A 25,448-nucleotide genomic window follows, 5' to 3' on the forward strand; every position below is an offset into this window, starting at 1 on the left:
ACAGAGAGTAATCCGTGCATATACTATACGTACAGTGAAGCGCAGAAGCTAAACCCATTAAAGACCAATATCCCAGAAACAAAACAAAACCACGACAACCAAAATGCTCTGCGTAAGCGACCCCAACTAGTATACATGACAAAAACTCTTACAATCCAGTTTCCAAACCCCTCTCTTTACCTTCATGGCCAGCCATCTCACTCTCACTCTCGCTCTTAACAGGGGTCTGCGCTCTCGTCTCGACCACCGTCGATGCAGCCGAAGATTTCGGTGTACTACTTCCCGCAGGCAACCCGTTGCTTGGCGTCGTCTGCTTAGACTTGAGCCCGTAAGCCGTATTCAACACGGTCCGCATCTTGTACTCCTTCTCGCAGAAACTGATGCAGAAGCTCAGCGCGGCCATGACGGTAAAGACAATCCACACGCTTCTGAGCGACTGCGTGTATGCGGTTACAATCTCACTTTTTATGGCAGGCGTGATACCATATTTCTTGATGAATGAAGCTGTTGCACGCTGGTATGCTTGGCCGTGGGAGAGCTTTGCTTGGGCGGCTGGCCAGGAGATGCTGGGTAGAAGCGAGGTAAAGCGCGCGTTGAAGACTGCACCGGGGATTGCGACACCGAAGAGTGATCCTGTTCCGCGTAGGAAAGCCCATGATCCTACACTTGCTGCTGTAATAGCATCAGGAAGTTTTGCTTGGATGGCGGGGAGCATAGTCGGAATCATAATTCCAAGGCCAGACGCTACGATGAGTTGAATGGTGATCCATAGACCTGGGGATGTGCTGTGGTCAATCATTATGCAGAGTCCCTGGCCGAGTGTTACGCAAGCGAAGCCAACTATGTGGATGTGCTTGTATCTTCCTGTCAAGCTGAGAACGGGTCCGCCGATAGCAGCAAGGATGGCAATGACAAGTGTCGTGGGCATAACTTCAATGCCGGACTTTGTTGGGGATGAGCCTTTGATGGCCTGGAAAAAGAGCGGGAGGTAGAATTGGAAGCCGTAGGTTATGAATCCATGCATGACGGTCAACGCGAAGACAATGTTTGTCGTACGGTTCGAAAAGACGTGGGGTGACATTATGGGGTATTTACAAAAGCGAGAGCGTTCCCAGACGATGAAGCCGATGAGACCCAGTGTTCCGAGCACAACGAGTGTGATGATGGATGGGTGGTTCCAAGGCCGGGGTGCGCCGCCAGTGCTGAGTGCAACGAGAAGCATAAGCACAGAACCAGTCAGTATGCCACACCCGATGTAGTCAATCTTTTTCAGATTGTCTCCGATAGATACCCCGCTATCAGTGACGCCTTCGCCAACACTGAGCCAAAACCACATAATGACCAGCGAGATGATACAGATGGGTATGTTGATCAGGAAGCACCAGTACCATCCATGCTCTGCAAAAACGCCACCGAGTAACGGCCCCAATGTCGTCCCAACGGCGAAAGCAACATGCTTGATCGCTAGATAAGGACCTCTCTTCCTTAACGGGACGATGTCGCAGAGGATCATTTCAGCGAAGAGATCGATTCCGCCTGTGCCTAAGCCCTGAACGATCCGTCCCAAAATCAGCACTGGGCCTGATTTTGCTCCGGCACATATTGCGCTGCCGAGAGCGAAAATGGCGATGGTTGCCATCATAGGGCGTTTGCGTCCCCATATATCTCCCATTTGAGAGTACAAAGGCTGAAAGATGGTGCTGGACAGGAGAAAAGCAGTTGCTATCCAAGAGAATTTGGTGTTCAAATCGAGGACCTCGGAGATGGTGGGTAGTGCCGTGTTCGTGATGCTTCCTTCCAGTGCGGAAAGAAGCAGTGGTATGCATATGGCGATGAAAGATCGCCAGAAGCCATCGGATCGTGTCCATTTTGCCGAACAATTCGAGTTGGATAGAGGTGAAGACATAGTAGAATTGCTGAGTTGCTCAGCAGCATCCGATCTTGCATTTGGAGTTGAGGTTAAAGAAGCCTCGCTGTTGGGTTGCTTCTCGTGTACAACATCTTCGCCATTTTCCGCATTGAAGTTGGTAGAGGAGAACATTGTGTTGATATTGCTGAAGCGATGTGTTCAGCTGAAATTAGGTGCTGGGATCAAGAGCACTTAAATCTCATTGTCAACTTTTCTCCTATTCTGCACATATAAAGTGCGCCCAAAGGCTCTTTTCCTGTCAACCATGGTCAAGACAGCTTTCCACAACACGCTGTCTCCGCGCTGTGAGATAACGAAGCAGACATCGGATGGTTATTTCGAAAATATGGACATATTCATCTTTCTAGAAATGGACGGTTCAACTAACGGTGGTTCGGGTTCTTTTGGGTCGAAAAAGAGTTGCCGCGTTTGAGCATATTGAGAAGTCGAAACCATAGTTGAGTGAAGGGGCCCGCTTTGGTGGTGCTTCACACTAATTATGAAAAACGCCGATTTTCGAATCAGGCTTTTCGATCTGTAACAGGAATCGCGCACTTGACAATTACTGCATGTTTGCCTCGCGCATCCAGGCTGTAACCCATGGTTGCGGAACGTGGTGAATATCAAGTATCTTGAACCAGAAAAGCATGGTTTTCTATTAAGAAATGTTGCGCAGCACACTAATTCCCGTCTTTCTCGATGCAGGGTCGACTAAATCGAAGCCAGGTAATTGCATCGTCATGACATGAGGTAGGCTTCTTAACAGCAAACTTGCGATGCGCGTCGAATCAGCACCGTCTCTGATTTCGTTGAACCAATGCTCCCGATCACCTAGCCTCACGTACAACTCGAGGTTCTTCCTGATGATGGCATCGAGGTCTGGGTGGTTGGGCCAAGGGTCGAGATTGCCGCCGTATGCATGTCGCACGCACAGGGAACGCACGGCTTCGCGATGAGGTGCAGATGTCCAGAATAGGAGCGCTAAGGGGCGAAGGTACTTGAAGTCGTCTTTTTCGAGTTCAATGTTTGCATATAGTCGGGCAGTTGCGATACGGTTCATGTCTTTGGATACCAGGCAGAGGGCATGAAGTGCCCTGCGATCTTGGTAGCACATGATCAGATCGAGTAGCTCATCGGGTAGTACCTCGATTCTTGATAGGCCCATGACGTCGTTTTTGCGAAGAGTCGATTTATATAGGAGGTGGTAACGAAATGGTAGAAGCACGAGAACAACAAGTAAGACGAAGAGCAGGCTAATGAGAAAGGAAAAGAAAGGACGGGAGCGGACCGTAGGACGCCATACCGTCATATGTAAATACACGTCCGGGTACCTACTCGTCCAATGTCACGCTGCACGGGCCAAGACTAGGGCCATTCAGGTACAAGACACGGCAGTTGCGATATTGCGCTCATCGTTCGGAAGGAATGGTGCTGACGCCGCCCCTACTAGCCAACGCTCAGTGCCAAGTCCACATATATGAGTACGTTGGGAGATTCAAAGTATTGTCATTCATGGCACATTTACTTCGTGATGACGAATCCTACACAGTCTACTTCATGGAGCAGTCAGGAGTCGTCCTAAATCACGTGCAGACTACTTGAACTCCTTCATGAAGTCCTCGTGGAACTTGACAATACGTCCAGTCCAGTCGGTGCCGGGGGCAAGGAAGGTCGTCCTAAAATGCAAAGTTCCTTCCTTTTGTCCAAAGCCGGTTCCAGCGACGACACAAACACCGGTCGCATCCAACATGCGGAAGCAGTAGAACTCGTCTGGAGCCCGACCTTCCTTCTTGGCCTGCTGAACAGCCTTTTCCGGGAGGTGGATGGTGGGGAAGAGGTACATGGAACCCTAATGATTTGCGTTAGCACTCTGAATAGCGACTGGCTCTGCAAGGGATCAAGGGTTCGGTAAGGCAGTAGGATTGTACTCACCTGAGGCTCATTGCACTCCACTCCCTCCATCTTCTTGAAAGCTTCATACAGCGCATACGCGCGCTTCTTCAGTCCGTTGAAAATGCCATCGTACTCTTCCTTGTACAGAGGGTAGCTTGGCTCACCCTCCTTGGGTGGGTTGACCATCATCTCAACAATGCACTGGCCGAGCACCGGCGGGCACAACTGAATGGAGATGAACTTGTAAACCTCCTGCGCAACCTCTGGGTCGAAGCCGACGAGCTCAAAGTATCCTCCGCGGTGTCCGCACTCGCCAACCATGCCCTTGGAGACGGAATGGAGAGAAGCCAGCTCCAAGTGGTCGTATTTGCCAGGGGTCTCCTTTTGCAGGTCACGGAGAGCCTTTTTGAAAGAGATGAACTCGCCAATGAAGACGTTGGTCTGGTACACCTCATCTGCGATGACAACAACGCCCTTTTCGGCAGCGAACTGAAGAACAGCCTTGATGTCCTCGGCGGGGAGCGAAGCACCAGTTGGGTTACCCGGGTTGATGACGCAGATGGCCTTGACATCTGTGCCCTCGCTGACTGCCTTGTCATAGGCTGTTCGGATAGAGTTGAGCGATGTGCCCCAAGCCTGCTCCTCGTCAAGGTAGTATGGTACGCAGCGTGCGTTGAGTACGGATAGGGTAGCGGTGTAGAGAGGATACTGTGGGATGGGGACCATGATGCCAGTCTCGGGCTTTGCGCAGATTGTGTGGAGGAGTGTGTTTACACCAGACGAAGCGCCATTGCTGAGGTAGATGTCCTCAAACTTGGCTGGGTAGCCATCTCGACCTACATTTTGTTAGTTGGAAGGTTGTAACTGGAGGCACCGCTGTACGAACGCTCAATGTACTCTGCAACGCTCTGTCTGATGCCGGGAGCACCCTGGCTTTGGCTGTATGCGCCTACACTCTTGACCTCTTTCAAGAGCTTCCTCGCGCGGTCGACAACATCTGACTTGTATCCGAGGCTGTTGAGTAGGACATCCTCATGCTCTAGCAGACCCGGGTTCTCGAGTATACTGGCGACCTGCCTGAAGAATGTGATGGGCTTCTGGTCTAGTTGTTGAGGGTTGCCAATGTTTGCTGCAATGACAGTGTCAAAGGGCAAGTCACTGCCCTCACCCTTTGCCAACTTGGCGCGGTACTCTTCCGACTTGACGGCTAGTTCACCACGCACGGCATACTGGGCTGCCTTGACGTGGGGGTTGATGTTGCCAATGTTCAACACCTTGCCTGGTGCCTTGGACATGATGGTGCGTGTGTGTGGGCGGTGCGATGAAAAATGTGCGGGTCGGGCCGGTGATGAAGGTCGTAGGAGTGGATGGTGGAGAGGGGTGGAGGAGGTAAAGGGTGTATAGAGGACTAAGGTTGTGAGCACAGGTCTGGACTAAGTATGGTTCCGGTGAAGGCGATGCGCATGCAAGATGCTAGTTCCCGCGACGCATTCGAAACACGTAGGACATGTATGCGTCAAAAAGTAGTCCATATTTTTTATGCTACTCGAGTGGTGCCCCACCCCATAGTGGTGCTCCCACGACAAACGCCTTGCCCCTCGTCGTAGCGCGGCACCATGCGGGCATCTTTAGTCACGTCGTGTCTGGCGACTGACCAAGTTGCGAAGAGGGCTGGGGATCGGAAAATACCTCGTGAACCCACGTTGCCACCACTCTGCCGTGCTCTACTCCCACGGGCGCAAAGTGAGCGGACAGACGCCTGCGCCAAAGCCGATGACGGCGACATTGTAGCTGGACCCTGAGTGCTTATCGATGGCGTCGCTCGAGGCCGATCACCCCACACCTGGCGTGGGCTCTGCACCGGCGGCGTCGAATCGAGCTCGTAAGAAGCGATGTAATGGGGGCGTGGGAGTCGCAATGATACAAATCGACGTCTAAAAGGTAGACAATGGATACATCTCTAGGGCACAAAAGCAATATTGCGCCCCGTTATCGCACCGCATGCCGCTCCCGTCTTGCCGACGAGCTGCAACACGGAGATAGCGGGGCTAAGGCTGCGGATAGGGCAATGCAATGCGGGCCCCGAAACCCTCACCGCAACGCCTAGAACGAAAGAGGTAGCATGTTGACGAGGGCGATTACTCTAATATTTCTTTCAGCTGACTTTGCGCTGTTTTCATCTAGGCCTAGAATATCACATCATCATTACACGTTTGCCTGGCTAAAGGCCAATGTCTAACCACGCTCGCTTCCCCTCAGCCTGACGGCTTGGCCATACTTTTGCAGCTTGGTGATGAGCTGGTCACCCTGCTTGACTACGTCCGCGTACTGCTTGTTCTTGTCGTCTGGGCGGTTCGTCTCGATGATGCCCTTGACCCGGTCAATCGTGCACGGAATGCGGTCGGCGGCGATGAAGCGGGCAAGGTCCCTAATCGTCATAATTAGTACAAGTGTAGACTACATCCAACAGGTCATGACTTACTTGTCGAGGAAGTCAACAGTGACTCCAAAATCTCTGGCCATGCTCTCCAGACCAACCACGCGGTACGACTGGAGGAGCTGTTGGTAGGCCCGCAGACGCATCTCGCGGACATACCAGCCGCGGTGCTCGTACATGTAGCGGTCTTGGCTGAGGAAGTTGGTCTCTACCTCGCCTAGGGCACCGAAGAAGCCCTTGTAATCACCCTCGTACAAACTCTTGACTAGCTTGGATAGCGGGGAAAAGTCCACTGCCGCCTCCTGGTCTTGTGATCCACCAAGGGTAGTGAGATTGACAACCGTGGGGACAGGAGTCGCTGTTGAGCCTGATGCGTCTGCCATCTCCTCATCGCCCGCTGCTGGTCCTGCCGAAGCCTGCCCAGTGATGGCGGAGAGCTTCTCCTCCGAAGTGCCCACAATCGCCTTGATCTCTGGTGCATCCACCACCTTGGACTTGAAATCAACACGCTTGAGTGCTACCGAGCCCGCAAGAATGGCGTAGACCACAAGGTTCGAGTAGCTGCAAAGCTCATAGCTGGTAAAGGTTGACAAACTATCAAGCAGCAGCGGGGCAGCTTGTGAGTGTGATCGGACAGTGAGGTAGTGCAATCCAGTGTATGCCTTGAGACGATTGCGACGATCCCAATCACCACCACTCTCTACCAATGCGCTGGCTCGGTCAATCGACTTCTTGGCCAGTATCCTGTCACCGAAGAAGAGCGCAATGCGTATTATGGCAAGGACGAGGTCGATCTTGGTGCCCAGGATGCCCGTCTTTTCGAAGATGGCCTCGTAGCTGGCAATGGCTTTGTCCTGTATCATTGTCAGTGGCATTTTCCTTTTGTATAGCGCGCAAATGGAATACCTTATCGCCTATGCGGTTGTACAGCTCCGCGCGCTTTCCCCGCGCAGCCTGCACTTCGGTCTCGCCAGCCTTCTCCTCTGCCTCCTCTTCCTCCTTTTGTATCGCCTCCAACTCCTTCTCGCACTCGGCCTTTAGGCTCTCGTACAGCTTCTCATCCCAGGGAAGTGGCACTTCGAGCGTCGGGGTCCGTGTGGCAAGCATCGTCGCTAAGCTGGCGGAAGGTCTCCGGTTCCTGCTCGGCTGGTCTGCGCTGCCCTCGCCTTGTGCATTGAGAACGCCATCTACAGGGTGTGCAAGGTATCGGTAGAGGGGCGCCATCTTGTTCTCGGTGATGCCATCCTGAACCGACTTCAAGGCAGCTTGCTTTGCTTGTTTCGAGGCGGCGGGATTTGTGAGCTGGAAGATGTGCTGCGACAGCTGGAGGTCGGGATACTTTGCAAATTGCGGATCACCCATGGTGGCTGATTGTGTGAGATGGGGAGGGTAAGGAAGTGGTGGTGGTGGGTAATAGCGGACGGCGTTGAGTCGTGGGGATGTTGATGTGATGACGGGAGTGTCTTGCCCGCCGCCGCTGAACTTCCGCAGGTAAAGCTCGCGCACGGCCCTGAACACTGGAGACGCGGAACGCTAGAACAACGGTTGCACTTGGTCTTTCTGGTCTTCAGTCTTGTTCTTCTTTTACCTTGCTAATTTTTCTACTAAACTACAAAGACCCTCCATACTTTCACATAAAGTCACCTTTTCTGATAATCCAACGCACGCACTCCGCCCACCAACACTCCATCTTCACCAACGCGTCGGACCCAGAACCCGCCAGTAGACGCGCTGCATCAGAAGCTACACCATGGCGGGCGCCGAGCAAAATAACAAACGCGCACGCTCACCCTCGAGATCACCGTCTAGATCACCGCCACGCCAACGGAAGCGTCCGGGAGCAGGCGCACGTGTGCCTGCTGCCGACCGAGAAGCGGCTCGTAAGCGACAGCAGGCACGAGAAGAGGAGGCAGCTAGACGGGCACACGAAGAAGCTGCACAGCGTGGTGTGCATGATGTTGTCAAGCAGCACTACAACATGGTGCCGGAGCGAGGCCGTGAATGGCGCAACACTGACAGCAAAATCAAGGGACTGCGCAGCTTCAATAATTGGATCAAGTCGTCCATCATCCAAAAGTTCATTGGCGATGAGCGACACCTTAAGATCCTGGACATTGGGTGCGGAAAGGGCGGTGACTTGGGCAAGTGGGAAAAATCGAGAAAAATCGAGCTTTATGTCGGCTGTGATCCAGCAGACGTGTCCATTCGACAGGCCAAAGAACGATTTTCGCAGATGCAGAGGAAGAACAGGCGTCTTTTCCATGGCGAATTCTACGCAAAAGACTGCTTTGGCGAGTGGCTAGGTGATATACCCATCATCAAGGAGGTGGGTATTGATCCTGGTGCTGGGCAGGGAAATGCTATGAGCCAGCGCTGGGGCGGTGGTGGCTGGGACATGGTCACAATGATGTTCTGCATGCACTATGCCTTTGAAAGTGAGGCCAAGGCCAAGGGCATGCTTCGAAACGTTGCTGGCGCCCTCAAGAAAGGAGGGCGATTTATTGGCTGTATCCCCAACTCGGATGTTTTGTCGCAAAAGGTCATTGAGCACCACAAGGCCAAGGGCACAGCACCACCAGAGACAAATGGCGGTGCCGATGACGACGATGACGACCGCCCAGCGTTTGCAAGCGATGACGAGGACGACTGGGACCCTGAGAAGAGCCTCGATAGCCCCAAGCCCGCCGACACAGAGCATAAGAATGGCGACAAGCCTACCGAGACAAAGGACAACGAAAAGGAGGAACAGGAAGACGGCGAAGTCGAAGACGAAGGATTCAGTTTTGGAAACAGCATCTACAGTGTCAAGTTTCCTGGCAAGACACCTCCAGACGGCACATTCCGCCCGCCCTATGGCTGGAAGTATTCATACTGGCTGACGGAAGCCGTCGAGGCACCTGAGTATGTAGTACCGTGGGAAGCATTCCGAGCGTTGGCCGAAGACTTCAACCTTGAACTACAGTACCGCAAGCCATTCCGAGACATCTGGGAGGAGCAAAAGGACGATCCAATTCTCGGGCCGCTGAGCGAGGTTATGAAGGTCAGGGATCGTGCGACAGGCCGGTTGCTGACTTCGGAAGAGGAATTAGAGGCCGCGGACTTTTATCATGCCTTCTGTTTCTACAAGGTCTAGGTGATAGCGTTATTGGCGTCTGGCGTCTGGCTTGTGGGACAGGCTGGTGGACGAAATGGGTATCTATACGTGCGATGTGCTGAATCGCAGCAGCCGAGGAAGGCCAGATGTGACATGTCTATACAATGAGTCTATAAATATTTTTTTGCAAAGGGAGATTGCGATCATGGGTCATGATGATAACCTAGGTCACCGAGGAAAGACGGAGACATGCAACAGCGACTGCAATAGTAATGTAAAAGCAACAAGGGAAGAGGAAAAAAGTAACCGAGTGTTTCGACTGCAACAAGCCGGTGTGCCATATTCACATGTGTCGCGTAGGTCCAGCTCCAAGCGTGTTAAGGTGTACTTGTAAGCTAGGTGATAATGTGACGTGTGGATCGAGTTGCCGAGGTGGTCGCGTTTTCCCCGGCAATCACGCTCAGAGAGCGACCGACTCCCTACGCTTCCGCACGCGGGCTCCGCACTTGTCGCATCCCCAGACGTTCCCTTTCTCAACCCACACCTGCCCTCCCCGGACACTCCTGTCTTTGCTCTCTCACTCTCTCTACCTACATCAGAAGACAAACCGCCCTCCCATTTGCATACAAGAGAAAGATTGGAGCTGGACTTCTACTCCTTCGCCCTCGCGATTACATACTCGGCCTGATATATTCGGATCCAAAGCACAGCAGACAATATGGTTGCGGACGCTCTAGTTTACCACCCGACGGTGTCGCATTACCTCAAGTTTGTCGCGACAACTGGTACGTTTTGCTTTCCTTGTTGCTTAATTGATATGCTGGACATATACATACAACACATCCCGCATAACCCACTTCCTTTACGTTACATACGCCCCATCATTCTCGTCCTTCCATCTGACATGTGAACAGTCGGGCGCGACAAAGTGCTGCGAACGCTGCAGTACTTCTCTCGATTCCTAGCCTGGTACCTGTACCGCACCAACCGCCCAGCATCGACCATCGCGCCGTTCGATGCGACCAAGAAGACGTTTGGCCAGACGCGCAAGCTCATGCGCGTGGGCAAGTTTGTCGAGCACTTCAGGGCTGCGGCTGTAGCTACTGATGCCAAGAGCATGGATCCCGTGCTGAGGTTTACTGCTATTGGAAGACAGTTGGGATATGCGTTTTATATGCTGTGTGATAACGCTTGCGTGGTATGTACCTGTCCTCTCACGTCAAATCGATACCTCGATCCAAGTCAGTAGCTAACATCTGACCCACTAGCTCGACGCAACCGCCATCCGCAAGTCTTCCTACGCCCCGCGTCTGCTGCGCGAAGGCTACCGCGCCTGGTTCGCGGGTATCTCGTGCTCGATTGCCTCGGGCCTGTACTCGTACTACAACTTGCTCCAGCGCTCAAAGGCCATTACCCAGTCTTCGGACCCAGAGAAGGTCGTTGAGACGAAGAAGTTGCAGGTCGAGCTTAATGCTGTCAAGGTCCAGCTTATCAGCGACCTGTGCGATATCACTATTCCCAGTTCGGCGCTTGGTTGGGTCGATCTTGATGATGGTATTGTGGGATTGGCCGGTACGACGAGTTCGCTGTTGGGTGTGTGGGCACAGTGGAAGAAGACTGTGTAAGTTGGGGTGATTATGTAGGGGTGTTGTACAATGTTGGTGTAAGAAGAGAAGGATACAGGGGAGTAGGAGGAAATGTGGATTTTTAATTTGCCTCTGTCGCTTTTTTTTTGGAACTCGCTTGTGATTTTTACATGTCTCAAACTGTGTTTATATGCGTCTTACCAATCTCCCAAGCTATCTTCCTTAGCTTTTTTCCCGTCATCCTGGTTCTGGGAGTTATGCTCATAACTAGAACCTTGTGACACGAGCTATGCATGTGCCGTATTTCTATCGAATATTGTTTTCCTTCTTCTCCCAAGGATCCGCTATGTGAGGTGTCGAAAACGACATTGTCAACATACATGAGGTACCCGATCCGGCTTTCGATTTTGACACGGAAAGTTGCATTGAAGCTTTGTACGCAATGCGCAAAGAATTTGGGGAGTTTGATTTATTGGAGTAGATTTACAACATCAGTGTACGTCACACGCTTGCTTGACGAGTACTTTGAAAGTCCATCGAATCTTTTTTTTACCTAGCACATGTGAATCTCAAGTGTACATCTACCAAGTGTATTGAAATCATTGTGTAGCCCCCTGAACCACTTTCAAAGAATTATCAAGACTCGAAATACCATTTGCATTACTAACTGAGTACCTCAGCTATCATCCAAAAATCTAGTACTATGCTATATATTCTTTATCCTCTTTACAACCCGTTAAGCAAGATTCTGATACGTTTTACAGAATCGTATCTCACACACACACATGTCAAGTAAAACACAGCCGATACTTTCTCCCAAGACTCCATCATGTAGTCTAGCCATGCCAAAGAAAGTTATTCTACAACCCCAGTACCGCACTACACAACACCTTCATTCCCATCTCCTGCCAAACACGGAAATAAGCCGTATTGTCCTCTTAGCAGAAATGCTAGTACCCTGAGCTTATACAAGTCCATGCATACCTAAATACAACTCGTCTTTTTGAACTCACTAACCCATCCATAATTACTCAGTCCATGTTAATCGAGTGAGTAAAAAACTTCAAACTCGGTCTCACTATCATGATCATCACTACACCGCAAAGGCAAACAAGCAAATATGAAGACAAGTATCTTTGTTCCTACTAGTATTATGGGGATCTTTGCCTCGTTTGGGGAAGTGACGGGAGTTCGCTGTTTAGATCTTCAATTTCTGGGGTTTTTTTTTGTTGAAGGGAGGGGGAGAGGAAGGAGCTATGTTGACTTGAGCGGGGATTTTGTGGACGGAGAAGGGGGGGGGAGAAGGGGGGATTTGGAAGATGAGGGATGTAGATATGAAGGATTGACGCTGCAGTTGGAACAGGTGATCAACCTCAGTGCTGGGGGTTTTTCTTTACTGACGAAACTTATGACAAATTGCGTGTCGCGTGTTGCGTGCTGCGTATTGCGTATTGCGTGCGTGGTTTTTCTATACACATACTTTCGCGCGAGATATATGGTTTGCGAGAATTCGTATTCTTGTGCTTTGTGAGGTTGTTCGTATCCCTTATGCTTTGAGAGAAATTTGTATTCATAGGGTTTAGGGGGTGGGGAGTCTTGTCGTATTCGTTTGTTTTTTGTATACCATTTTTGTGAGGCTGCAGATACGTACGAATGGGTGCGGACACCATGTTGGTGGCGGATGTGATAGAAGTAGAGTTTAGCGATCATCCTTGTGATGTGCTTGTGATGTGCGTCGAATCACTTTTCTTTTTGTTCTTTGGGTAGCATATGTTCGTATTTACAATGTCTATTTCGAGGCGATAGTTGAGCTACGGGTTTAATAAACCTGATGATTAGTTCTCGGATACTCCCGGACCACGGGCATTGCGGGCACTGCGGGCACTGCGGGCACAGAAAAAAAGATTATGTTGATCTTAGCATGGGGGTGCAACACAAACTTTAATGGCAGGGCGCGATGTTGACGGCAGGAAACACGCGAGTTTCGCAAATGGCAGGCTAGAATGACACCTGACACGGCCAGCGCTGTGGATGGACGCTTTGGGCCATTTCTTTCTAGGGCTATCATTGTGGCTGGAGCCAAGGTATCCTGCCCTGTGGTACCGCTAGCTCAACCTCACGTCTCAGTCGCCTGTGTCTTTGCTCTTTCTAGATACCCTGTCTTGTGATATTGTCTTGTCGCCCAGTTTGTGTGTGGGTGAACGGCAAAAGCATTTCCTTAGACCGCGGCTCTACGGACCTATCTGAGTAAATGTATCGGCTGACAGCCTTTTCGATTTTCCGATTTTCCGTTTTCATTTTGTTCCCGTTCAAAGTTCAGAGCTTCAATAGGAGAGGGGAAGCTGGTTCTATAACTAGCGCAGTCACGTAATTGCTTTTTCCTAGACGGAGCCCATACTGTTTATGGATTGAGTTTAGCAGACGGAAAACGGAGCTGAACTGAACAGGTCCTGAACAGGTCCTGAGAAGAAGACTGCTATGTTACTTTTGGTTTCCAGGTGGAAAAAATTAAGCAAACATAGATTAAATATTCTTGGCGTATAGCTGTAGATGCTGCAGATAGAGAGGAGATGCGCTAAGCTGCTTTTTTTTGTTGCCTTCTGTTTACGCTGCTGCAAGGTGGTGTGTTGTTGCATATACGCTATCACGCTTCAAGGCGTGAACGTACGATAACAAAAGCAGGCCGTGAACAGAGCTTGCGGCAGGAACGGCACTTGGCTAGATTGAGCTCCACTCTAGTAGCGTCATCCAGCGGAGCGGCTCTCATGGGGTCTGAGTAAGTAAGTGGCGGGCCTCGGGGAAACGTCTGTTCGGGGCATCGCTCAAGTGCATCCATGGGCCGACTTTTGGGCCAGCATGTTCTAACCGAAGTCAGAGTTGTTTTGTACAGTATTATGGATACTGTCTATTTGGCAATGATGATGGCACGTAATTTAAAAAGATATGCGCGCTAATGGTGGGAACGGTCAGTATTCCTCTAGTATTCCGTGACGCCGAGCAGTTGGCATGCCTCGTGTCATGGCTAATATCTGAGTGAGAATGTAGTGCTTAGGGATTCCCCAAAGCATTACGTTCGATCAATATCCACCAGGTCTTGTATGGGCCGGGCACAACAGGCCGACCCCAGTAGCCTGCGACCTTTGCTTTCTCCAGGAGTTCCTTTTTGTTGCCGCACAGGCTTGTGGGGGTCAAGGGCATAGTTGTGTGACTGAGAGATTCGGAGGTTTTTTCATGTAAGCGGTATGGTTGTCACCATCGGTGTCAGGGCATTGATGATAGACATTGGTGATACGAGCCTCCACAAGGGGACCATGTGTAGACAGTAAGTACAGTAAACGCTATACATGGAATGCATCGCCTGGCGGTTCCGTAGATTGCCGGGTCAGGGTATTCGAGCCGACAAACGTGTACCTGGGCTAGAAGACGATCTGGGTTGTCATCGCCATGATCGCGACATACGAGACGCAGGACCCCGTTTGCGGTGACAGGAGCGCAATGTGACTGCTGCACAGCGTCGTGCAGATGGTCATGGCCTATAAGATAGGCGAAGGACATGGTGTGGCGGCCGTGCAGCGACGTTTGCGAAGGAAAAAAAGCCTTGTTCATCTCGCAACCTCTTGCCACACTTGGCCTTGGCTGCCAACGTATACTGCCATTAGTTCTCGCATATACTTCCCCTGCACCCTCTAGTTTCATGGCACTCTCTTTTGACAGATGCCAACGTGGGCCCTGACAGCAGCACGATCAGAGTGGACGAGCGACATGAAACCGGACTTTGTCGCCTTGCCTGGAGGTAGCTCGGAATCCCAGGCTGTGACGCGTGCCCGCAACGGCTCTCCCCACTGCCGTTGCCCAATGCAGCATGAGTGGTGTGTATCATTGCTCGTTGGGGTCGACTGCTTGGCTGTAATAAGAGCGCATACCGCTTTTGAATGGGCCATGTACGCGGAGCGTTGGACCAGCATGTAGTGGGTGTAGTGGGAAGCGCTATGGCCTGCGGTGCCGACTTGGGCCCGAGGCGTAGTCTCGAATGGTTTACACCCCCGACCATGCCCCAGTCAGCACATTCGTGACGAATAGGAGGATTAACATCGTCGAGACAAGAGCGGCACAATGAGGGGCACTCACAGGCCCGCTCCAAGAGCGGCCGTCTGGTCTATCCCGGAAAAGCACCGTCGCACCAGGCACGCCCGCCTCGATGGCCTCGAAACCATCCCCACCACCACAGTCTGAGTGCAGCATTGCGACAAGTTGACGCCCACGCTCTATTGGCTGAGCCTTTTCACGCTTACAATGCGAACCGTTGGTTTAGCCACACGGTACGGCCGAGATCATCCCCTCATCTGTGATCGACGTGGTGAAACGCTGCCAGCAGGGGACTGGTTAAGGTAGTAGCTCGCCTTGGGAGGTGGACCCCAAGAGCGGATGGAGCCCCGAGTCATACCGTTCGTAAACACGAGCATATCAATAAGGCCTTACCTGGACCTTCGACACTCTGCCCTGCTTCACCGTGCACGTGGTGTCTGAGTACGACGCCACCACGCGGGAACTGCCTCCCAAAGGATTGGATCTTCGACAAGATTTCCCCTGGCTATATAATTCTGTTATCGCCAGCATGCTCGCGAGCTGCAGCCAGGGTTTGACGCTTGCCCTTTGTTTTTGAGTAAGCGACATTGCGGCGCACCTGTCGCCTGGAGCGCGCAGCATTCAACCAAGAAGAAAAAACAAGAAATCCTGGCCTCATACAGCTCCTAACGCAACAGAGTTCTGTGCTATGTCGTTTCAGGCCTCTGCCAAACATCACTGGCCTGCGGGGTACCAATAGAATACGCCACTTCAGTGGACGCCTGGCTTTGAGCTCGCTACCACCTTACACTTTTCAAAGCCTATTTTCAGCAGCTAGATCCTGATTTCATCACAGTCCACCAATCGTGTAGCATTATTTGGTCTCTGCCGAAGGATCTCGGCACCCTTTTCTCCAAGTAGACCTGTCCTCGAGCTCTAAACTGCTCAGTAGCCAACCCACTAGGCATACTTTACTTGAGCACTAGCACACGGGGCCTAAAGGAAAAAAACGTTTACGGGGGCGCGGGCGGTATCTTAAAGTGAGCCGGACAAGCAGGCCCTTGGTGACGACCCGCATCCACTACGCACAGCAGGGGAGGGGGTCTGGGCTTGCACTGTATTCACCCTGTCCCTAGCTGCATGGCCCAGTTTTGATCCTCCATGCGGGACAGCAGGGGGTAGCAGCCATGTGGTTTAAGGAGGTGTAACGTATGCAGGTCATGACTTTGATATGCCCATCGCTGGCCCACCTGTTGGTCTTATTAGGGCATTACATCTCTTTGTAAATGCAGCCTCGCTTGCCACCACAGTCTGGACTCGACCCCAGCATTCGTTTGCCCTGTCATCGACTCGAACCCCTCTGCGCAAGGCTGACAGAAACCCCGTAATGGAGTTTGAATGTAACTAATCACTGATTATCTGTACGAGCCCACTCTTCAGGCCGACTGACCAACGACACCCCCTTCGCATACCTTTTTTACGTCGTCGCTGGTGCGTCCAAGTGACCATGACCATCACACAAGTCTCCGTGGCGAACCCGAGAGACCACCCCGATAATGCGAATCTGCCAACGTCCAACCAGCCTGCCACCATCATAGGAACCACTGTTGCTTTCCTAGTATGTAGCATGAGCCAGACTCGTCCACTGCCATCTTGTCTTCTCGCTCGCTAACAATGAGCAGAGCATTGCATTCATTACCCTGTGCCTAAGGTTATGGGTCCGTATCAAAGACCGTCTTTGGGGCTGGGATGACTGCTTTGTCGTTCTCGCAGGTATTGCGAGTTTTTGTGGTGACATTCTAGTATGCATGAGTACGTAGTAGCACAAGATCGACTGTGGGTTAGTAACTGACGGATGTACTACAGTGCCGGCTGATGGCCTTGGTCTACACTTGTGGACACTTGATGCAAAGCATCTCATGTTGTATTTTAAGGTATCTTCATGCAACACCATCAACATGTATCAACCCATACTGACGCCGAGAACAGCACATCTATTCCACCAATGCAGCATATTGTGCTAGTGCCACCCTGATCAAGCTCGCCATCCTCCTCCAGTATTTACGTCTATTTGCTGAAACTGCGCCATCAACAACCTCCAACGGATACCGCCTCGCCAGGCGCCTCATCTGGGGAATGATTGTAATCTGCACACTATGGGGCTTGACATTCTTCATGCTAGCACTCTTCCCATGCCGTCCCATAGCCAAAAATTGGAACATGAACCTTCCGGGTCGATGCATTGGTTGGGGTGCCAAAGATCCCACCCAATTCTTTCCCATGTTCCTTGGCCATTCTATTAGCAATCTGCTACTCGATGCTATGGTACTGCTGCTGCCTGTACCGTTCATCACTGCATTGAGGATCGCAGGTAAGAGCAGAGCGGGACTGATTGGCCTATTCATACTGGGGTCCACGTAAGCAAAACAAAGCCCATCATCACTCGAGCACAAGAGACGATTCTAACGTATAGGCAGTGTTGTGTTTGTGGCATTGGGCCGCTTAATCGCTCTCGCAGTCGACCGCGCTGGCACTGTACCCATGCTTGACATGTCATTCCACACACCGGTCGTGTACATCTTTGCCGTTCTCGAGGTCAACTTTGCCATCATCACCGCTTCGATTCCGATATTCTGGCCAGTCATAGCAACACTGGCATCCAACAAGATCTTCGTCGTCAATGAAGTCGAGATACGTGTGGAGGATATAGCGAGGCATGAAAGCTTTGACTCCAACGGCGCCATCAGCTTGACCGACAGAAAAGACTCACCGGGCGGAGACAGCAAGAATGGCATGGTGACTACAATACTGGATCACATTCCTCGCAGGTCGGGAGAAAAACTTAGCAACGGCAACCATGCGCGAGACGGCAGCGCCGCTTCATCCATCCACCAGCCCATGGGGGCGGGCTTTGTAGGACGCAAGGGCAGCAACGCTTCGACGATTGGGCGACCTTTTGCGGAGCTTGGATCGCGTCCGAGCCAAGATTCGTCACGCCATCTATATCAGATTTCTTGCAAAGATCACAGTTCGAAAAACCTAACGAAGAACGATGGCGACGACTGGTTTGCGGAGATGGACAGGGTCAACCCGCACGGGCCGGTGACGACAACGGTCCAGAAAACGTCTGTGCCTTTTGAGCACATGAAAGTGTTTGATAACAAATAGTAGGTGGAGCGATGGTGAGATGAGTAGATGCATAAGCGTTTTCCGTTGGTCGTTCCTTCACGTGATACCCTGCAGCGAGATGCAACATGTCCTGTTTGTTTTTTTAGCCTTGTTTCTCTTCATGTACGTAAGTAGTAGCGCAGACAAAAGAAGCCACATTAGTCCATGCATCAACAATGACCCGAGAAGGATTATCGGATAAGTTCCCACGTGTTGAAGGCTTGCGTCGTTGTAGTTGTCTGGTTTGGCAAAATCCTTGAGCCTCGGCCCCCTCGGCCGCGCCCGTTCGGGCCGATGCGAATGCAATACCCAAGATGCCCCCAATGCCCCATGGTTTCGGGTTCATGTCGGGAGATTGCATCTGGAATGGTAGCATTGCAATTACATACGCATACGCAAGCAGCCATGGTTTGTGTTGAAGTAGTACAAAAGCGGGTGCCCGTAACCGCGTCTGTCGCAAAACTTTCTTGCAGTGGGGTCCTGGTCCCACCGCTATCTGTAGAGCCGTTGCGCACATGGGCATCTTGAATCAGAACTCGATCATCTTATCCACGTTGGGCACAGTCTTTGATCCCCGAGGTAGGATGCTGGATGAAACGGTGGTTTTGCGGCTCACCATTGAGATCCTACTTACTCTGCCCTGGCAGCAGCCAAGCCTCCCATGCGCCACACTACTGTAACATACTACCAAGTTGGATGGTCATCTGTCCACACCTCGCATGATATGGCGCCCATGTTATCAATCAGTAGTAACCAACGAACCGAGGTATTGATTCGACCTTGACCACGCCACACCTCGTGCCATAGTTGCAGCACACTTGAGCTCAATGTAGCATCAGCGCTAGCCGCACATTCAAGCCTCGACCCTGATGCTTCGTCGCCGGCTGCCGAAGCATGGCAAAAGCTTGAGTGTCGTCGTCGTCATCATGATTGCGCCACCCCCATCGCTACTACATACATCAACTGTCTATGGTACGGAGTCAGCACGTAGTCTCTTACCAACCAACACTTTGGTCGCTAATACTAAACGCACAAAAGCATATGGTATCAACATTCGGCCTGTGTCGAAAACACACAAGTTAGCAACATCCAGTGTCTATGTAGTATGGACAGGATGTTAGGTGACGGCCTCGTCCTTCGGTATTTCCGTGCCGAATATTTGAGACCTGCTGTTTCCGGTTACATCGAGACCAACCATTCAGCTTCCCGTCGCACACAGACACAGCTGAGCAAAGCTTTTGTCGTCCTCTGAATGGCTACCAACGCTCGATCTGCACCACCACTTCTGCACCTTGCCCAACCTGGTTGGAAAGAACGCTTGATGACAGGGTTGTTATAACTCCGCGGCTGCAGTACCACCCTGTTGCCACAAGAACCAGGCTGTTTAAATGTCAGGCTGTCCGCTCACAAGACCCGTGTTGTAACTGTCATAGGGCACTTTCGATTCGCTTGCCGCACGGGGTGAAGCTCCAAGAAACCACGCGACCAAGCAGATTTCATCGCAATGGCTTCTGCAGCAGAAGTCAAGCCCGAGCTTGATCGCACGACTGAAAAAGATGTCGAACGTCGAGGCAGTGTCGCAAGGACGGAAAAGGGAAGATGGGAGCGCTTATGGCCTGTGATTGCGTGTGGCGCTGGTCTCTTTAGTGATGGCTATTTGAACAATGTACGACAACACCCAAGCGACAATAGTTCCTAGCGCAGCAACAATACTTTGGCCCAAAGCATCTTCAAAACGGAAATACCGACGGATATCGGGATTTGCTAACACCATGTCTAGATTATTGGGCCCGTCAACACCATGCTCAAGACCATCTATCCCAAGTCGTATGCGTCGTCTTCAGCCCAGGCAAACGTAGCGAGTATAACATTCGCTGGAACGGTGGTGGGCATGTTATTTTTCGGCTACACATCCGACCACTTTTCGAGAAAATGGTCCTTGTTCGCTTCGACAATCATCATCATCCTGTTTGCAACACTAGGCACGGCTTCGTATGGGGCCGGCGGTAGCCCCAGCGGTCTACTCACAGCACTGGTCGTGTATCGCTTCTTCTTGGGAATCGGTATGATAGTCAACGCAAATTTCCAGTAAGTAAGAACATACTGACGCAAGTAGGCATTGGCGGAGAATATCCAGCCGGCAGCGTAGGCTGTGCCGAATCAACCGGCGAGCTCAAAGAGGGAACACGCAATAAATGGTTCATTCTCTTCACCAACGTACAAATCGACCTAGCCTTTTTCATCAGTGCAATCGTCGCCACAGTCGTTGTTCTTATCACCGGCGAGAACCATCTTCGAGTCGCCTGGCGCATCTGTCTCGGCATCGGCATTATCCCCCCTCTATCGCTTCTATATCTCCGTCTCAAACTGCAGGAACCAGAGGCGTTCCAGCGCGAGTCTCTTGCTAAAGCGAAAACGCCGTGGCTGCTCATTATCAAGTTCTACTGGTTCAGACTTAGTATTGTCAGCATCATCTGGTTCATTTATGACTTTAGCGCATATTCTTTCGGCATCTACGCGACGTCTATCTTGGCTAATTTACTTGGAAAATCTGCACCGCTGTGGAAGAGTCTGGCGTGGAACATTCTCATCAACTTCTTCTACATGCCTGGTTGCCTTGCTGGTGCTTTTGTTGCCGATTTGCCTTCCATGGGTCCCAAGAAGACTTTGTTTATCGGAGTCACCCTGCAGGGTATTATCGGTTTTGTAATGGCTGGGGTGTATCCATGGTTGAGCAAGCCTGAGAATGTTGCTGGATTTGTGGTTGTATATGGTGTTTTCCTTGCACTCGGAGAGTTTGGTCCCGGAGACAACATTGGTTTGGTGGCATCCAAAACGTGCGCTACTGGTATACGGTATGCATTGACACTATCTTTCTTTACTTGTACCAAAGAGCGTCAAACTAACACCTTCCACAGCGGACAGTACTACGGTATCGCAGCTGCAGTAGGCAAAATCGGAGCATTCGCTGGTTCCTACGCCCTCGACGCTATTCAAAAGGCAGCCGGCGACGACGAGATTGCAGCAGGTCGCAACCCATTCTTCGTAGCCTCATCTCTGGCTTTTGTAGCTGCTGCATTGGTTCTGCTGCTCCCGCACATTGGACAGGACACAATTGATCAAGAGGATGTCAAGTTTAGAGAGTATCTCTCTGCGAACGGGTACGATACCAGTAAAATGGGACTGCAGGATACACTGGCGACGAGCGTTGATAGTGACGACAAGGTTTCGCCTGTTGAGCAGACTTATACGAAGTAAAAAAAAAGATGGTAGTTGTAGATGTTGTGAAGATAGCACGGGTACGAATTAATGGATACAAGATGTGGAATTATAGAATTAAAGCTGATGAGATATACTTGTTGCAAAATCACATGCGAAAATGTCTATGCTTCGTTAATTGATGTCTGAAGATGGTGAGTGCCAGTAGATAGCAATTTAGTAAAGCTGAATCCCTCTTCAGCTCCACTCACGGACTCAAGGATGATAGTTGGGTATAATTAGTCCAGGACGTAGTGCAAGATTTGGACTGCACCAAAGGATCAATCAGGTATATGTTCTAAGCCGAATAGAGTATAGTCAGCCCTGGATGTAATGCTGTGAGACCGTGCCTGTCGAAATGGGCTTAGAGATCAACTAGGACATTCCTGTCTATGTGGCGCTTAATACCTTGAAAGTTCTATTCCAAATCACTTACGGCCACAGTTCTTTACTCAAAGTGAAACGTCGTTTAGGACAGATCATACTTCTGCAACAAGCCGAGTATTGGGGGAAAACCTGCAGCGGAGTGTTGCTGTTTACGGGCTAGGTGGACGCTACTATGGAACTAGTTAGAACGTTGCACCAACGCAGAACTTCACTGGTTAAAATCAGAACATGCTGTATGATGACGCATGGTGATAGAATTGTGAAATGAATCCAAACACCTTCAATGGCAAAACAGTACTAAGCAGAGCAGGCGAGAGCACATGTCATGTGTCTATCCTCTCCCTTCTCTCAATATTTCCGTGTGAATTGAACAGAGACAGTAAAGTATTATTCTACTACTCTAGAGCTGACAACCGGAGATACAATCTCTTGCCGTAGGATACCTCGGCATAAACACCACGCTACTCCCGGGTCTCATACGATATGGGTACAAGTGCAAGTCGTAGAATGTCACAACGCGGGATGTACCCACACCATGACCGTAAGGCGCAGACTACAATATGGAGCCATCCGCAGTATCCCCACACAGAACTAAGAACTACGTCTTCACATGTGGGCCTCGTTACCCCCTCGGTCAGACGGCACTTGAAATACACACAGTCCGGCCAATTGAGCCACTCCAAGCCGAGTACTAAATAACCAATCGTCCCTCTCTTTTCTGACCTTGTTGGCCGACGAATATCTTTCATTATACAATCCCATATACATCTAAATTTCCACCTCAAGAGACTACACAAAACCCTCCCCAACCATGTCTCCCTCAGCCGTCCCACCAACCCCCTCCGCCGCTCAAACCCCCACCAAACACGTGGCCTCACCTCAAATCCCCGCCTGGGTCCAACCCGACCTCACCCGCCTCCTCCGCGTAGAACACAACCCGGGCTCCTTCACCAGCCGCTCCCTCTCCCTCGTCACACTGCCCCCCGGCGCCCTCTTCGCCCGCATCACGACCCCAACCCCCACCACCACCGCCGCCTACTCCTCCGTCCAAGCCTCGCGCAACCTGCACATCGAACTCAACTGCGACTTGCTCTACATCAACCACAGCTGCAAGCCCAGTCTTGTATTCGATATGCAGAGGTGGGAGGTAAGGGTTAGTGACAGGGAAGGCGGGTTGAAGCAGGGAGATGAACTTACGTTTTTTTATCCGAGTACCGAGTGGAGTATGGCGCAGCCTTTTGAGTGTCATTGTAAGGAGGAGGCGTGTAGGGGGGTTATTAAGGGTGCGGGGGAGATGGAGGAGGCGGCATTGAGGGGGTATTGGTTGAATGGGCATATTGAGGAGATGTTGGAGGAGAGGAGGGCGGGGAGGTGATGGGAGAAACGGGAAAGATTGGACCGTTGGTGCTGTTACTTGAGAAAGGTTTTAGTTGAGTCTTTGAGTGGGTGTAGTTGTGTGGATAGATTTGGACTCGAGATTTGTCTAGATGTGTCTAGATGTTAAGACTTTGCATTACGAATAGATATTTAAAATAGAATAAGGATGGACTTGTGTTGCCGCTTTGAGCGGCAGATTCCAATGTTTAGCAAACGAATTCAAGCTCTCGATTATTTTATAGGCTTATAAATCCACAGTACTGAAGGGGTTCAATTCACGTTCTCACACAGTTGTATTTGACCGACATTATATACAATTGTTCTTGGAACCATTACTAAACTTCAGTTGAGTGACTAAATACCACAGCATCTCCGCAAACTATGACTTAGTCTTACAATATCTCTTCTCTTATTCCTACATGGAGGGACAGCATTGCCTAGTGCTGCTCGAAGTCGCGGCTGCGCCAACATCAAAGACAACAACCCAGCAATAAGAAAAAGAACTAAACCCCAGTTGTCCCCCGCCGTTTAAGTAGATATGAAATGTAAACTCCGTAGAAATGTCTTGCCATCCCACCCAATATGCCCGCTGAAAAGCCCCAGAAAATATACAATCGAAACCGAAAAAAATATGTACTATAGTACCGACAAGCACCTCTTTCACTTCGAGGCATGTGAATCAGCCTACACCTTGTTAGCTCTCTATCCCTATCTGCATAAACATCATCGTTCATCTTACCGGTCTATACGGCTCCTTGCCCACACCCTCGCCATACCCAGCCCCAGTATACGCGGTTCTCTCATCCATCTCCATATCTGCACTCCAAACTCCATCTCTATGATCCTCGTCTTCAACCTTCTGGTATTTTCCCTTCTTCGACCCCGGCCAAATCGAGCCCTTCTCCGCATCCATCTTCGCGGCCTTGTTACGGCGGTCGCGCTTCCTCTTGAGGAAGATGAGTAAGAAGATGAGGGCTAGCATGCCGACAGTGGCGAAGACGCTGAGGACGATGACGATGATGAAGCCGCGTTTTTGCGAGTCATCATGGAAGATGGAGAGAGTGTTTTTGGTTTCGTAGTGGTCCCGGCTCAGGAGTGGTTGGGTTTGTGGTGAGGTAGCCATTATGTGCGTTTGTGTGTGTGTGTGTTCTCTTATTTCCTCGCGATATCCGACTGGATGGAGACTTCTTCGAGGAGTTGTGTTCGAAAAACGTGTTGGAATGTGAGAGGATGGGAGATAAAGGAGAAAGGCAGCAAGGCACTTAGTGTGGCGTAGCGTGGAGGAAAGAGCAAATCGATAAAATGAAGAAAACAAAATAAGAGATCCAAACACAACCAGAAAGAACGATCGAATAAGAAGAAGAAGAAGAAGATGCGAGCTAACAACAATGTCTCTTTCTCACGCCAAAAGAAGAGAAGTAGGGGAGATTCAAAACACCCCCAAATCAAACGCGCAGTCAGAAGCGCAAACATACATAACATAAAATAAGTGCTGACTCCAAAAAAAGAAACATTATGAACGACTCTCTCATCTCGCACCCCACCAGTCGCTGTGTACAAAAAGACCAAACACGACTTAACCAGCAGCAAAAAAGACGCTCTGTCCACTCCCCGGTCAGAATAAACGGGTCAGTCATTTCCCCACCCACCCACCACTAATCAAACCACGTTCGTACTTTCAACAAACCCCCGATATCTGAATTCACAATAACCACCATCTTTTCTATCTTTCCCCCCTCCCGCAAAAACACGCATACCAACACCATCCTTTCCTCCCCATCTCCATATCCTCCCCCCCCAAACCCTCAACTTCACGACTCAGCCCCTCTTTTAAATTCCCACCCAACGGATACGCCGACCACAACTCCACTCCACTCCGCCTCAGCCTCGGCGCTCGGAAGGCTCATCACGTTGACGTACAGACCAAACGCAGGCACGCGAGCCATGGCCCGCGCACACGCTCCGATTAAGGAAAATAAAATAAGAAATACGGTAAGGTACGTGCACACACACACACACACACACACACACACACACACACACACACACACGTGCGCGACACAAACCCCCCGGTTCACCAACCTAGCAAGGCCCCCCCCCCAAAAAAAACGGGACGCAGAGAAGGGAGGGAGGGAGGGAGGCTTGCTTACGCAATAGAAAGATAAGAAGAAGAAAAAGACCCTGAAAAGAATCCCTTCTTGTTAGATGTGTGGACCTCGGGAGGTTTTTTTTTCTACTTAACTAAAAAAAACTTTAGTGCTGATGCGGATTTGG

General features: G+C 50.9%; 10 protein-coding genes across 10 annotated transcripts; 5 read left to right on the forward strand and 5 right to left on the reverse strand.

The window, feature by feature from the left end:
* Positions 1-148: 148 nt before the first annotated feature.
* On the reverse strand, positions 149-2,041 carry COCVIDRAFT_89608 (hypothetical protein; the record flags this gene model as incomplete). The annotated part of the gene is made up of 1 exon (XM_014704837.1): positions 149-2,041. One exon carries the CDS (start codon positions 2,039-2,041, stop codon positions 149-151), a length of 1,893 nt encoding a protein of 630 aa, XP_014560323.1.
* A 548-nt stretch (positions 2,042-2,589) lies between these two features.
* COCVIDRAFT_34545 (hypothetical protein) lies at positions 2,590-3,074 on the reverse strand (the record flags this gene model as incomplete). Its single annotated transcript, XM_014704838.1, has 2 exons — positions 2,590-2,620; positions 2,755-3,074. The coding sequence occupies 2 exons, from the start codon at positions 3,072-3,074 to the stop codon at positions 2,590-2,592; spliced, it is 351 nt and encodes a 116-aa protein (XP_014560324.1).
* A 429-nt stretch (positions 3,075-3,503) lies between these two features.
* COCVIDRAFT_23459 (hypothetical protein) lies at positions 3,504-5,097 on the reverse strand (the record flags this gene model as incomplete). The annotated part of the gene is made up of 3 exons (XM_014704799.1): positions 3,504-3,758; positions 3,842-4,638; positions 4,689-5,097. 3 exons carry the CDS (start codon positions 5,095-5,097, stop codon positions 3,504-3,506), a joined length of 1,461 nt encoding a protein of 486 aa, XP_014560285.1.
* Positions 5,098-6,037: 940 nt separating this feature from the next.
* Positions 6,038-7,601, reverse strand: COCVIDRAFT_89404 (hypothetical protein; the record flags this gene model as incomplete). The annotated part of the gene is made up of 3 exons (XM_014704839.1): positions 6,038-6,230; positions 6,285-7,093; positions 7,146-7,601. 3 exons carry the CDS (start codon positions 7,599-7,601, stop codon positions 6,038-6,040), a joined length of 1,458 nt encoding a protein of 485 aa, XP_014560325.1.
* A 388-nt stretch (positions 7,602-7,989) lies between these two features.
* Positions 7,990-9,372, forward strand: COCVIDRAFT_89664 (hypothetical protein; the record flags this gene model as incomplete). Its single annotated transcript, XM_014704840.1, has 1 exon — positions 7,990-9,372. One exon carries the CDS (start codon positions 7,990-7,992, stop codon positions 9,370-9,372), a length of 1,383 nt encoding a protein of 460 aa, XP_014560326.1.
* Positions 9,373-10,051: 679 nt separating this feature from the next.
* On the forward strand, positions 10,052-10,958 carry COCVIDRAFT_12868 (hypothetical protein; the record flags this gene model as incomplete). Its single annotated transcript, XM_014704779.1, has 3 exons — positions 10,052-10,118; positions 10,248-10,531; positions 10,602-10,958. 3 exons carry the CDS (start codon positions 10,052-10,054, stop codon positions 10,956-10,958), a joined length of 708 nt encoding a protein of 235 aa, XP_014560265.1.
* Positions 10,959-16,491: 5,533 nt separating this feature from the next.
* On the forward strand, positions 16,492-18,152 carry COCVIDRAFT_89338 (hypothetical protein; the record flags this gene model as incomplete). The annotated part of the gene is made up of 5 exons (XM_014704841.1): positions 16,492-16,602; positions 16,667-16,796; positions 16,851-16,918; positions 16,974-17,401; positions 17,462-18,152. 5 exons carry the CDS (start codon positions 16,492-16,494, stop codon positions 18,150-18,152), a joined length of 1,428 nt encoding a protein of 475 aa, XP_014560327.1.
* Positions 18,153-19,656: 1,504 nt separating this feature from the next.
* Positions 19,657-21,410, forward strand: COCVIDRAFT_12870 (hypothetical protein; the record flags this gene model as incomplete). The annotated part of the gene is made up of 4 exons (XM_014704780.1): positions 19,657-19,818; positions 19,933-20,215; positions 20,269-21,007; positions 21,071-21,410. The coding sequence occupies 4 exons, from the start codon at positions 19,657-19,659 to the stop codon at positions 21,408-21,410; spliced, it is 1,524 nt and encodes a 507-aa protein (XP_014560266.1).
* Positions 21,411-22,608: 1,198 nt separating this feature from the next.
* Positions 22,609-23,172, forward strand: COCVIDRAFT_89415 (hypothetical protein; the record flags this gene model as incomplete). The annotated part of the gene is made up of 1 exon (XM_014704842.1): positions 22,609-23,172. One exon carries the CDS (start codon positions 22,609-22,611, stop codon positions 23,170-23,172), a length of 564 nt encoding a protein of 187 aa, XP_014560328.1.
* A 662-nt stretch (positions 23,173-23,834) lies between these two features.
* COCVIDRAFT_12872 (hypothetical protein) lies at positions 23,835-24,297 on the reverse strand (the record flags this gene model as incomplete). Its single annotated transcript, XM_014704781.1, has 2 exons — positions 23,835-23,858; positions 23,914-24,297. The coding sequence occupies 2 exons, from the start codon at positions 24,295-24,297 to the stop codon at positions 23,835-23,837; spliced, it is 408 nt and encodes a 135-aa protein (XP_014560267.1).
* Positions 24,298-25,448: the final 1,151 nt, after the last annotated feature.

The sequence above is a fragment of the Bipolaris victoriae genome, assembly GCF_000527765.1.
Source record: "Bipolaris victoriae FI3 unplaced genomic scaffold scaffold_12, whole genome shotgun sequence".
NCBI classification, from domain to species: domain Eukaryota; kingdom Fungi; phylum Ascomycota; class Dothideomycetes; order Pleosporales; family Pleosporaceae; genus Bipolaris; species Bipolaris victoriae.